Below are 12,735 nucleotides of genomic sequence, written 5' to 3' on the forward strand. Positions count from 1 at the left end.
TAATTTTCTCCTAAGAAACAAAGTTTTATTTATTTCAAGTCGTGTTGCCAAGCAAATATTTGTAAAGAACACATTTTTATGACTGGAGGCTGTTTAAGTGGTTTTAAGAGTGCTTGAATAATTTTTAAACATGATAAATTTCCATCCTTTAAATTTAATGACCCATATTAATTAGCTTAAGTAGTGATTATTTTTCACATTTAGTCTTAAAAAAAAAAAAAAAGGATTTTTATTAACCAATATACTTAGTCCTGACCTGGATGAATTTACAAAAGCCAGACAATGGGATACAGATTAATGTGGTTTAATACTGAGATTAATCAACATTGCCCTTTTTCCCTGCCAAAGGCTTATTTTCTAGACCTGCTTCACTATGACTACTAAAAGAGTACAACTAAAATTTTATTAGAAATCGCTCAGCTTACACACTCCAATCAGGAAGTTATTTAAATCACCTCAGATAAAAGCTTTGTGACCTAACCTAATACATCATATGCAGATCATGAATACTTTCAGAAAAGAATCATTTCAATATGTCAAGGACATAGTATCTATGTGAATAAAATGTGTGCTTAAATGTCTCACTGTAAGGAAAAAAAATCAGTCAGGCTTCATATCAATTAGACAACTTTTACTAAATGAGAAAACTACATTTAAAATGTGCTTTAAAACAAAACGGAATTAGAAAAAAAGACATATGCATTTTGAAGAACTTTTGCACTGTGCTGAAAAGGAAATATCTCTTGCAGTAAGTAATACAATGTGCCAATTCATAAAATGTAAGTTAACAGGTTTCTCAATTTAACATTTTCAAAGACGATATTAATGTCAAAAATGTCACATCTATGGTAGCACATATAGAAGGGCATTATAGATATGATGTCCATCCCTATGAAGCTTACAAATTTGACAATGCTCAATAAAAGCTTTTAGAATCACATCCAATAGTGTCACAGTCAAAGAATCACAAATCTGTGTCGTGTAAGTTCTCTCCTTCTAAAATCTTCATGTTAACTTTTCTACTCATTGCCATTTGTTAATACTAACCCTTAAAAAAAAAAGAAAGAATAGGAAAAGAAAGGCTGCAATAAACTCTTGATAAGATACAGAAATTATTGCTACTATAGTTCACTACAAAGCATGTCTATACAATATCATATGACCTTTGATTATGAAAAAATCAGAATAAAAATCTTCAGTGACATAAGCCTTACAATCGTATACAACATTCACATGGCAATATTAGACAGTTAAGCACCCAATACCCATAGTTGACAAAATGTCCCACTGACCAGCATTCATTTAAATACATCCTTCGTATAGAGGGAGGAAAAAGAGATAGTGTCAGCTTTCCAAGGCTTGTCAAAAAAGGATTCTCATGTACTGTGGATCTAAAAACAAACAACAACAACAACAACAACTCAAAAAAAAAAAAAAAAAAGAAAAGAAAAAAAAAAAAAAGAAACAAGAAAAAGAAAACCAATGCAGGTGAAGGTGTTACCAGGAAGTTAAGCATGCCAAAAGGTGTTCCGTGCGAATGAAAACCTAAAGCCAAGGTACCACATAATCACATTACCAACTAGTTGGGTAATACTATATGAGCCTTATCTTAAAGTTAAATGAAATGCTACTGCACAATAGAGCATCAATAAGTTAAAAATTAGAGTGCACAAATCCAAATCAGTGTCAATTCCTGTATAAAGCAAAATATTCACTATCAGCTGTAAAGTTTGCCCAGTCAAACTGTATGATTAAAATCACTGGATTGGACAATGTGCGTATTTTTTTTTTTTTAAAACAATCAATCTCTAAAATTCCTTTTTAATGTAATGAGGCGTAAGTTTTCTTAGTAGGATTAAACAGATATCTAAGTAGATAAACAAGGGAAAATAATAGTTGGTGAATGTCTGTAAAGCTCTTCCCATATTTCACTTTTAAAAATGTCTAGGGAAAAAAATTAGAAGTATTTGCCATTATTCTAGCGAAAACAAACAAAAACAAAACAAGCTCAAAATAATTAAACAACCAAGCAACACTAAAACCACATTACACAGATGGATCATCATGCTTTCATCTGGTTTAACTATCACATCTAGTTTAACTGGGATGCTTTTCAACTTTAAAAATTGTGATACATGAAGATGTAACTTTAATGGATAATTTTGAATTTGGATTTAACTTTGTTGACTATAACAGAGTATACTTATTACAATACAGTGTAGCACATCTTTCTATTAGAAAAAAATTTAAGATCCTTTACCCGTCTCCTTAAGTTAAAGGTGTGACATCATAAAGGGTGTCAAATGGCTGGATGGTTTTACAGTGCACACTTATATATTATGAAGTATGTCCTTAACAAATCTGATGGTTTCTTTACAGAATTCCTTTCTTCACCTTTTCTTCGGTGGATTAGCTGTTCGAGGTGGAGTGACAGGACGTCCAGAATTCAGTCCACCATACTGGTACTTAGCTTTCTTTTCAGATGGTTTCAATATCTTAAAGTAAATTATTAACAAATAATGTTATTCTTTCATGTACAATAAGTTAAGAAAATTGTTACAATTGTGATTTTCAATAAATGGCATAAACTGCAAAAATGCAATAAAAATGCAGAATAGCAAAGTTCCATAAACATTTCTTAAAGTGTGCAAATGTCTGAACGTTGTCATTCCACTCATATTTTAATAACAAAAGTACACTAACTCCATCAACTATCCAATCCTTAGATTTAAGTAAAAAACTTTTTAAACTTAGTGTATCTCTGTTGTGAGGAAAAGAACACTGGTTTAAGAGTCAGAAGATCTATGTTGTCATCATAATTCTGATATATTAACTTAGGAGGGTAACTAACCTACAAGTCACAAACCCTTCAGACCTTATTTATTTACGTATAAATATATCTTTTTACTTAAAAAACAGTTTTATCGATATAAATCTAATTTTAGAACATTTGTCACCCCAAAAAGAAAGCTTGTTCCCATCAGCAGTCACTCCCCATTCCTGCTCTCCACATCCTCTAACTCTAACCAACTACTAATCTACTATCTGTCTCTACAGAATTGCCTATTCTGAACATTTCATATAACTGGCATCATATAATATGTGGTCTTTTGTGACTGGCTTCTTTCACTCAGGTTTTTCAAAACCAGTTTTGAAGTATCAGTCCTTCATTCCTTTTTATTGCTGAGTTGTACATTGTACAGTCCATTGTATGGATGTGCCACAGTTTATTTATCTATTCAGTAGCTGATGGACATCTGAATTGTGTGAATTTTTCGCCTATAAGGAATAATGCACATTTATGTAACAGTTTTTGTGTGAACATGTTTTCATATATCTTGGGTATATACCTAGAGGTAAAACTGCTGCATCATATGAGAACTCTATTCCCACCATTAATGTATGAAGATTCTAATGCCTCCAAATCCTTGCCAAAACTTGATACAGTCTGGCTTTTTTTACTATACTCATTCTGGTGGATGTAAATAGAGCTTTAACCTACATTATACATAAAAAAGTCATGATTTTCCAAAAATAAAACAGTATAGAAAGACTTACAAAGTATTTTTTAAAAAGTATTTAGAACATAATAGTGCCTTAGTGAAGAGAATATATTAATCCAACACCACTACGACAACTGCTGGAAGGATAAGGTATGGTTACTACATTTAATTTGTAAATTAGCAATCAACCATTTACCATTCAATTGTACTAATTGATGGGAACAGTATATTATGATAAAGAGAAAGAGGAATGGGAAAGCCCCAATGCATTTTAAGAGAAATACAGTGTGTGTACATCAAAGATATGGAATAGCCTTTGGAAAAGCAAAGTACTGAAGCTGTTTTACTCAGTGAACAAGAATAATTTGTAGGAGCACACTAAAGCTAAAACTGGCCTCTTTTAAAAATGTAAATGTTGAAACCAAAAGTTGGTTCTTCAAAAGAATAAACAAGATGGACTGCTAGCTAGATTAAGAAAAGATCCAAATAAGCACAATCTGAAATGAGAAAGGTGACATTACAACCAACCCCACAGACATACAAAATATCTAGAGATTATAAACACCTGTGCACACAAACTAGAAAACCTAGAATAAATGAATAAATTCACAGAAACACACACGTGCTCCCAAGAAATGAATTCATAGAAACACACATGACCTCCTAAGAAATGAATAAATTCATAGAAACACACACAACCTCCCAAGAAATGAATAAATTCATGGAAACACACATAAACTCCCAAGACTGAACCAGGAGGAAATTAAAATCTTGAACAGAACAATAACAAGTTCCAAAATTGAATCAGTAATAAAAAAACCTATAAACCAAAAAAAGCCCTGGCCCAGAAAGATTCACAGCTGAATTACATCAGATGTACAAAGAGCTAGTACTAATCCTACTGAAACTATTCCAGACAATCCAGGAAGAGGACCTCCTCCCTAACTCAGTCTACAAAGCCAGCATCATTGTAATACCAAAACCTAGCAGAGGCACAATGAAAAAAGAAAACCTCAGGCCAATATCCCTGATGAACACAGATGCAAAATCGTCAACAAAATACTAAAACTGGATCCAGCAACACATCAAAAAGTTAACTCACCAGTCAAGAAGAGTTTATTCCTGGGGTGCAAGGTTTCAACATATGCAAATCAATAAATGTGATTCACCTCATAAAATTAAAAACAAACACCACATGATCATCTTAATAGATGCAGAAAAGGCTTTCAATACAATTCAACATCCTTTCATGTTAAAAACCCTCAACAAATTAGGCATCGAAAAATTAGGAACATACACAAAATAGTAAGAGCCATCTGACAAACCCACAGCCAACATCGTACTGAAAAGGGAAATGCTGGAAGCATTCCCCTTGAGAACTGGAACAAGAGACTAGGATGACCATTCTCACCACCCCTATTCAACAGAGTACTGAAAGTCCCTGCCAGAGTAATCAGGCAAGATAAAGAAATAAAAGGCATCCAAATAAGAAGAGAAGAAGATAAACTATCTTTACTGACGATAATGATTCTATACATAGAAAACCCCACAGACTCTGCCAAAACGTGCCTGGAACTGATTAACAACTTTGTTAATCAGTTTCAGGATACAAAATCAATGTATAAAAACCAGTAGCATTTCTATATATCAAAAACATCCAAGCTGAGAGCCAAATCAAGAACTGCATTTACAATAGCCACAAAAAGAATACCAAGGAATACAGCTAACCAAGGATGTGAAAGATCTCTACAACTATAAAGCACTGCTGAAAGAAGTCAGAGATGATGCAAACAAATGGAAAAACATTCCATGCTCATGGATAGAAGAATCAATATTGTTAAAATGTCCATACTGCCCAAAGTAGTTTACAGATTCAATGCTCTTCCTATCAAACTACCAATGTCATTTTTCACAGCATTAGAAAAAAACTTTTCTAAAATTCGTATGAAATTGAAAAAGAGCCTGAATAGCCAAAGCATCCTAAGCAAAAAGAACAAAGCCAGAAGCATCACACTACCCAACTTCAAGGTACATTATAAGGGTACAGTAACCAAAACAGCATTGTACTGGTACCAAAACAGACATATAAACCAATGGAACAGGATGGAGGAGCCAGAAATAAAGCTGTACTCCTGCAACCACCTGATCTTGAACAAAGTCAACAATAACAAGCAACGGAGAAGAGACTGCCTATTTGATAAACGGTGCTAGGATAACTGGCTAGCCATATGCAGAAGACTGAAACTGGACCCCTTTCACCATATACAAAAATTAACTCAAGATGGATTAAAGATTTAAATATAAGACCTCACACTATAAAAACCCTAGAAGAAAACCTAGGAAATACCATTCTCGACACTGGCCTTGGGAAATAATTTATGACCAAGTCCCCAAAAGCAACTGCAACCAAAACAATGATTGACAAGTGGGACCAAAATAAACTAAAGAGCTTCTGCACAGCAAAATAAACTATCAACAGAAGAAACAGACAACCTATAGAATGAGAGAAAATACAAACTATGCATCCAACAAAGGTCTAATATCCAGACTCTATAAGACACTTAATTCAACAAGCAAAAAACAACCCCATTAAAAATGGGCAAAGGACATGAACAGACACTTCTCAAAAGACAAACATGCAGCCAACAAATATATGAAAAAATGCTCATCATCACTAATTATTAATGTAAATCAAACCACAAGATACTGTCTCACACCAGTCAGAATGGCCATTAATAAAAAGTTAAAAGATAATAGATGTCAGCAAGGTTGTGGAGAAAAAGAATGTTCAAACATTGCTGGTGGGAGTGTAAATTAGTTCAGCCACTGTGGAAAGCAGTGTGTAGATTTCTCAAAGAACTTAAAACCACCACCATTCGACCCAGCAATCCTACTACTTGGGTATGTACAAAAAAAGACAAGCACTTGTATGTTAATCACAGCACTATTCACAATAGCAAAGACATGTAATCAACCTAGATGTCCATCAACAGTTAACTGGATAAAGAAAATGTGGTACATATAAACCATGGAATACTATGCGACCATAAAATTAAGGAAGGAAATCAGGTCCTTTGCAGCAACATGGATGCAGCTGGAGGCCTTTATCCTAAGCCAATTAACACAGGAAGAGAAAATCAAGTACCACATATTCTCACTCATAAGCAGGAGCTAAACACTGGGTAAGCACGGACATAAAGATGGCAACAATAGACACTGGGGACTACTAGAGTGGAAAGGGTGAGGGGGGATGTGAAATGAAAAACTCTATGCTCACTACCTGGGAGATAAGATCATTCATACACCAAACCTCAGCAATATGTAATTTACACATGGAACAAACCTGTACATGTACCCCCTGAACCTAGTACATACATAAATTATAATAACAAAAATATTATAATAAAAGTGAGCAAACAACCCCCCATACATGGTATACAATGTGCTTCCTCAAAATAAATAAATAAATAAATAAATGTTCCTATGACATAAATGGGTAGTTTAATATTACTTTGAAAGTTTTTTTCCTTAGGAAACTATTTTCTTTTTTTGAGGCCAAGTCTCGCTCTGTCACCCAGGCTAGAGTGCAGTGACGCAATCTCAGCTCACTGCAACCTCTGCCTCCCGGGTTCACGTCATTCTCCTGCCTCAGCCTCCCAAGTAGCTGGGACTACAGGTGCATGCCACCACGCCCGGCTAATTTTTTGGTATTTTTAGTAGAGATGGGGTTTCACAGTGTTAGCCAGGACGCTCGATCTCCTGACGTCATGATCCGCCCACCTCGGCCTCCCAAAGTGCTGGGATTACAGGAGTGAGCCACCGTGCCCAGCCAGGGAACTATTTTACTTTATTTTCATCTGAGTTTGTAATTCTTTTCCCAGTGTCTGTTCCACCCATTTACTTTGCAAAAGAAAACAAAAGCCTAAACTATTCATTACATTCACATTCTTTTAGTAAGCCACTATTCAAAAGGTCATAGAGGAATTTTAACAATTTAAACATCTGAATCAAGAATGACTGACGTAACTTAGGTTCCCTAAAACGGTCATATTTGATATATACCACAAATGCTGGAAACTTTGTGACTGAAAATAGAAATATCTAATGAGTTTGAGTGGTAATCACTTCTGAATTAAATAGACTTTCAACACTTGCTCAAGGAAACTTCACAAATCTAAAACGAATTCTGATAATAGTTTTTATCAGATTTCTAGTTCTTATATATTTATGTTTACATCATACCTGAAATGAACACATCAAAGTTTCATCCACACTCATCATTCCACCAGCATTATCAAACTCGCCACAGTAATTTGGGGCTGAAAATAAGGTTACCAACTGTCGTTTAGCAAAAAATTCATATCCATCTTCCACCACCTGTCAAAGGAAATGTCAGAAGAAAAAACATTTATTGGTGGGTAATTCTGAACCATCTATACTAACTAAGGTTAAGGTGGCAAAGACTGTGCCCCACCTCACCCCCAAACCACCCTGTTTTGTTTTGGAAGTTGTGATTTTTATTCTTAAACTTTGCTTAGAGCATTAAAATTGGTGTGCCTTTTCTATAATGGCAACAATTTAGCTTAATTGGAATAATAAATTCATCACTTCTGAAAGCTTAAAAATCATGCCATTTGCAAGGCTCCCTTGAAACAAAATATACTAATAGCATCATGACTACAGGAAGCTGGGACACTAAGTACTTTTTTTGTTTTTAAGTTTTAAATTTAATTTTATTTTAATTAATCTACATGTTTTTCAGAGGGACATCAATTATTACTTTGATGAGGGCATTATAATCCAACTACAGAATCCTTAATTAAATGAGCAACAACCAGACAATGAACCACTTTGCGAAGAGCTTACTTCTTGCTTTGCTTTTAAGATATCTATTATTATTATATGGCTACACACTGAAAACATTACTAAGTTGCGTTTAATTTACACGGATCATGCTCCTTAAATTAACTGCCAACAGACTGTATTTTTATTTTTAATTTTTTGAGATGGAATCTTGCTCTGTCAACCCAGGCTGGAGTGCAGTGGCATGATCTTGGCTCACTGCAACCTCTGCCTCCTAGATCAAGCCATTCTCCTACCTCAGCCTCCCAAATAGCTGGGATCACACGCACCCACCACCAAGCCCAATGAAGTTTTGTATTTTTTAGTAGAGATGAGGTTTCGTCATGTTGGCCAGGCTGGTCTCAAACTCCTGACCTCAGGTGATCTGCCTGCCTTGGCCTCCCAAAGTGCTGGGATTACAGGCATGAGCCACTGTGCCTGGCCTTGATGAGTTAACATTTCTAGAACCAGTTGTCAATTTCTGAGTAATTTAAACAATTTTTCTCTCAGTCTACAAATTTGAGGTACACAATAATACGTAAATATTTTATATTTATTTACGGCGGGCAAGATTACTTTTAAATTTTAGATATCTTTTAATTAGCAAAATTATCCTACACCACTTGCTAATATAAAAAAGCAATTACAAAGGCATTTACTTATTAAAATAACTCCTACCTCAGTACTAGGAACATGCTTCTGTTGAAATTACCTTATGGTACAATTCAGATGAACCTTTTCTCCTAAGACCACAGCCACCTTATCTAATCCCTGTGACCCCTGCTCCACATAGCAAATGGCACTCATGTTTTTAGTTGTTTCTGTGTGTATGTGCTTGTGTGGAGACAGGGTCTCGCTCTGCTGCCTAGGCTGGAGTGTAGTGGTGCAATCTTGGCTTACTGCAGTCATGACTTCTTGGGGCTCAAGAGATCTTCCCACCTCAGCCTCTTGAGTAGCTGAGACCACAGGTGTGTGCCACCATGCCTGGCTAATTTTTTTGTATTTCTTTTCTTTTTTTTTTTTGGAAACGGAGTTTTGCTCTTGTTGCCCAGGCTGGAGTGCAACAGCGCCATCTCGGCTCACGGCAACCTCTGCCTCCCAGGTTCAAGCGATTCTCCTGCCTCAGCCTCCCAAGTAGCTGGGATTACAGGCATGTGCCACCATGCCCGGCTAATTTTATATTTTTAGTAGAGACGGGGTTTCTCCATGTTTTTCAGGCTGGCCTCGAACTCCTGACCTCAGGTGATCCACCCGCCTCAGCCTCCCAAAATGCTGGGACTTCAGGCGTGAGCCACGGTGCCCAGCCAATTTTTTGTATTTTTTTGTAGAGACAGGGTTTCGTGTTTCACTGTGTTGCCCAGGCTGGTCATGGACTCCATGTTTCTAGTTCTTGGTTTTTTAGTTTGCTTACTTGTTCATTCTTTCAAATTTTCTTTTTTAAAGGGAATATTTCTAGAATTTTAGAGACAATATTTGAAAATAAGCACAATAGGAGGATTTTGGCAGTTTCTGGAAAACAAAAGACCATGCAAACTAGTGTAGTTCAGAAACTTGATTTTTAAAAATCATCATTTACTTTCGAAAAGACCAGTGAATGAAGATCTATGGCTGAAAAAAACTGATTATCAGGGGTCATTTTAGTTAGGAAACTTAGCAATTCTGCCTTGTTATCTAATAGAAGGCATATTTATCAAAATCACAAACACAGTTTTACTGATTTAAAAAACTATTTGTCAGGCCGGGTGTGGTGGCTCATGCCTATAATCCCAGCACTTTGGGAGGCCGAGGTGGGCGGATCACGAGGTCAGGAGTTCGAGACCAGCCTGGACAACATAGTGAAACCCCATCTCTACTAAAAATACAAAAACTAGCCAGGCTAGTGGCGTAAACCTGTAGTCCCAGCTACTCCAGAGGCTGAGGCAGGAGAATAGCTTGAACCTGGGAGGCGGAGGTTGTAGCGAGCCGAGATGCCACCACTGCACACCAGCCCAGGCAACAGTGTGAGACTCTGTCTCACAAAAAAAAAAAAAAAAAAGAAAACTACTTTGCCAAAAGCAAAGGATGTGGGAACATGACCTCATTTCAATGGAACCACCAAGAAATCCTGCTAAATAAAAGTGGCACGTAATATACAATATGCAAAGAATGAAAAGCCAGTCATCACTTAGGATCAAAGAAAGAGGCAGCAGTAGTAAGTGTCATGGGGAGTAAAGCTCCAGAAAGAAAGGGAAGTACTGTGGGACAGCATATACTTAATTAAATATGCTTTTATTAATTTATTCAACACTATGTGTGCATGATACAATATGCTACAATGTCAGCAACTATACAAAGCAACAGAGATTCAAAAACAAGTCGTAATCCCTTCCTTAGAGTACACAATCTAGTGGTGGTGGACATAAAAGACAACCAAAAACCCTAAACTGTATAAATGTTCTTATAATGAAAAATTTCAAATATACACAAAAGTAGATCAAGACGACTTGAATTAACTCCCATTAACTCATCAGCCTAATTCAATACTTTTCATGATTTTGCTACATTTCTTTCATTTATCTTCCCCCTCTCCTTTTCTCTTTGCTGATATTATTTTAAAGCAAATCCCAGGCATGTCATTTTACCTCTACACACTCAAGTATGCATTCCTGGAAAAACACAGACATTATTCTTACATAACAATTAATGATTATGACACAGCTAAAATAATTGATACCGGCCAGGAGCAGTGGCTCACACCTGTAATCCCAGCACTTTGGGAGGCTGAGGTGGGCAGATCACCTGAGGTCAGGAGTTTGAGATCAGCCTGGTCAGTATAGCGAAACCCCGTCTCTACTAAAAATACAAAAATTAGCCAGGCGTGGTGGCAGGCGCCTGTAGTCCCAGCTACTCCGGAGGCTGAAGCAGGAGAATCACTTGAACCTGGGAGGCGGAAGTTGCAGTGAGCCGAGATCACGCCACTGCACTCCAGCCTAGGTGACAGAGTGAGACTCGGCCTCAAACAAAAACAAAAAATTAAAAGATTAAATAATTCATACCTATTACCAAGTCTACAATCAAATGTTCTTTTTTGAGACTGAGTTTCACACCCATTGCACAGGCTGGAGTGAAATGGTAGGACCTACAGTCACTGCAACCTCTGTCTCCCGAGCTCAAGCGATTCTCCTGCCACAGCCTCCCAAGTAAGCTGGGAATACAGGTGCACACCACCACACCTGGCTGTTTTGTATCTTCTGTGGAGACGGGGTTTTGTCATGTTGCCCAGACTGGTCTCCAACTCCTGGGGCTCAAAGGATCCGCCCGCCTCAGCCTCCCAAAGTGCTGGAATTACAGACATGAGCCACTGCACCGAGCCACAATCAAATTCTTCACTGGTCTCAAAAATACTTTTTTAAAGTGTGGTTTGTTCTTATCAAAATCGCCATTATGCATAAAGATCATACAAAAATGAGGCTGGGCCAGTGGTTCACGCTCATGCCTGTCATCTCAGCACTTTGGGAGGCCGAGGCGGGCAGATCGCTTCAGCTCAGGAGTTGAAGGGCAGCCTGGCCAACATGGTGAAACCCTGTCTCTACTAAAAATACAAAAATGAGCCAGGCGTGGTGGTGCATGCCTGTAATCCCAGCTGCTCCCGAGGCTGAGGCAGGAGAATCGCTTCAGCCCGGGAGGCGGAGGTTACAGTGAGCAGAGATCGTGCCACTGGGTGACAGAGTGAGACTCCATCTCAAAAAAAAAAAAAAAAATCTAAATCATATCTACAAAGCTTCAAAGCAGCACTGAAAATTTTGTTAGGTTTGCTGTATACTACAAAAATATTCTTTTTTTTGAGACTGGGTCTGGCTCTTTCACAAGGGCTGGAGAGCAGTGACATAAACATGGCTCACTGCAGCCTTGATCTCCTAGGCTCAAGTGATCCTCCCATCTCAGCCTCCCACATAGCTGGGACCACAGGTACGCACCACCACACCCAGCTAAATTTTTGATTTTTTTGTAGAGATGGGATCTCATTTTGTTGCCCAGGCTGGTCTCAAACTCCTGTGCTTAAGCAATCCACCCACCTCAGCTTGCCAAAGTGCTGGGATTATAGATGTGAGCCACCACGCCCAGCCCCAAAATATTTCTAAACATTTCCTCTTTTAGGGTGATAAAAGGTTAACAAATCATTAGATTGTTAAGTGTGAGATCCAGGAACTGGCTCTGCCACCTCTCCTACTGCTTTCCTTGTACAACTCATTTAGCTTTCTTGGATATGTTTCCTCAAAACGAGAGGGCTTATGTGAAGTTAACAAATAATAAATGTTTAAGAGTCCAGGTGTGGTGGCACAAGCCTACAGTCCCAGCTACTCAGGAGGCTGAGGCACGAGAACTGCTTGAACCCGGGAGGCACAGGTTG

The 12,735-nt window shown here is 37.4% G+C and overlaps 1 protein-coding gene across 2 annotated transcripts in view; it reads right to left on the bottom strand.

Annotated features, from left to right (window-relative positions):
• The window catches only part of PPP1CB (protein phosphatase 1 catalytic subunit beta), a 50,333-nt gene continuing 37,598 nt past the window's right edge, over positions 1-12,735 (bottom strand). For both annotated transcript variants that reach the window (XM_054474875.2, XM_063649423.1), the window contains exons 8-9: positions 7,746-7,880; positions 1-2,495 (exon numbers count right to left, since the gene is read on the bottom strand). In XM_054474875.2, the coding sequence (XP_054330850.1) occupies positions 2,391-2,495; positions 7,746-7,880 (240 nt within the window). In that variant the 3' untranslated portion in view covers positions 1-2,390. The remainder of the gene's footprint in view (positions 2,496-7,745; positions 7,881-12,735) is intronic.

The sequence above is a fragment of the Pongo pygmaeus genome, chromosome 12 (genome assembly GCF_028885625.2).
Source record: "Pongo pygmaeus isolate AG05252 chromosome 12, NHGRI_mPonPyg2-v2.0_pri, whole genome shotgun sequence".
NCBI lineage: Eukaryota > Metazoa > Chordata > Mammalia > Primates > Hominidae > Pongo > Pongo pygmaeus.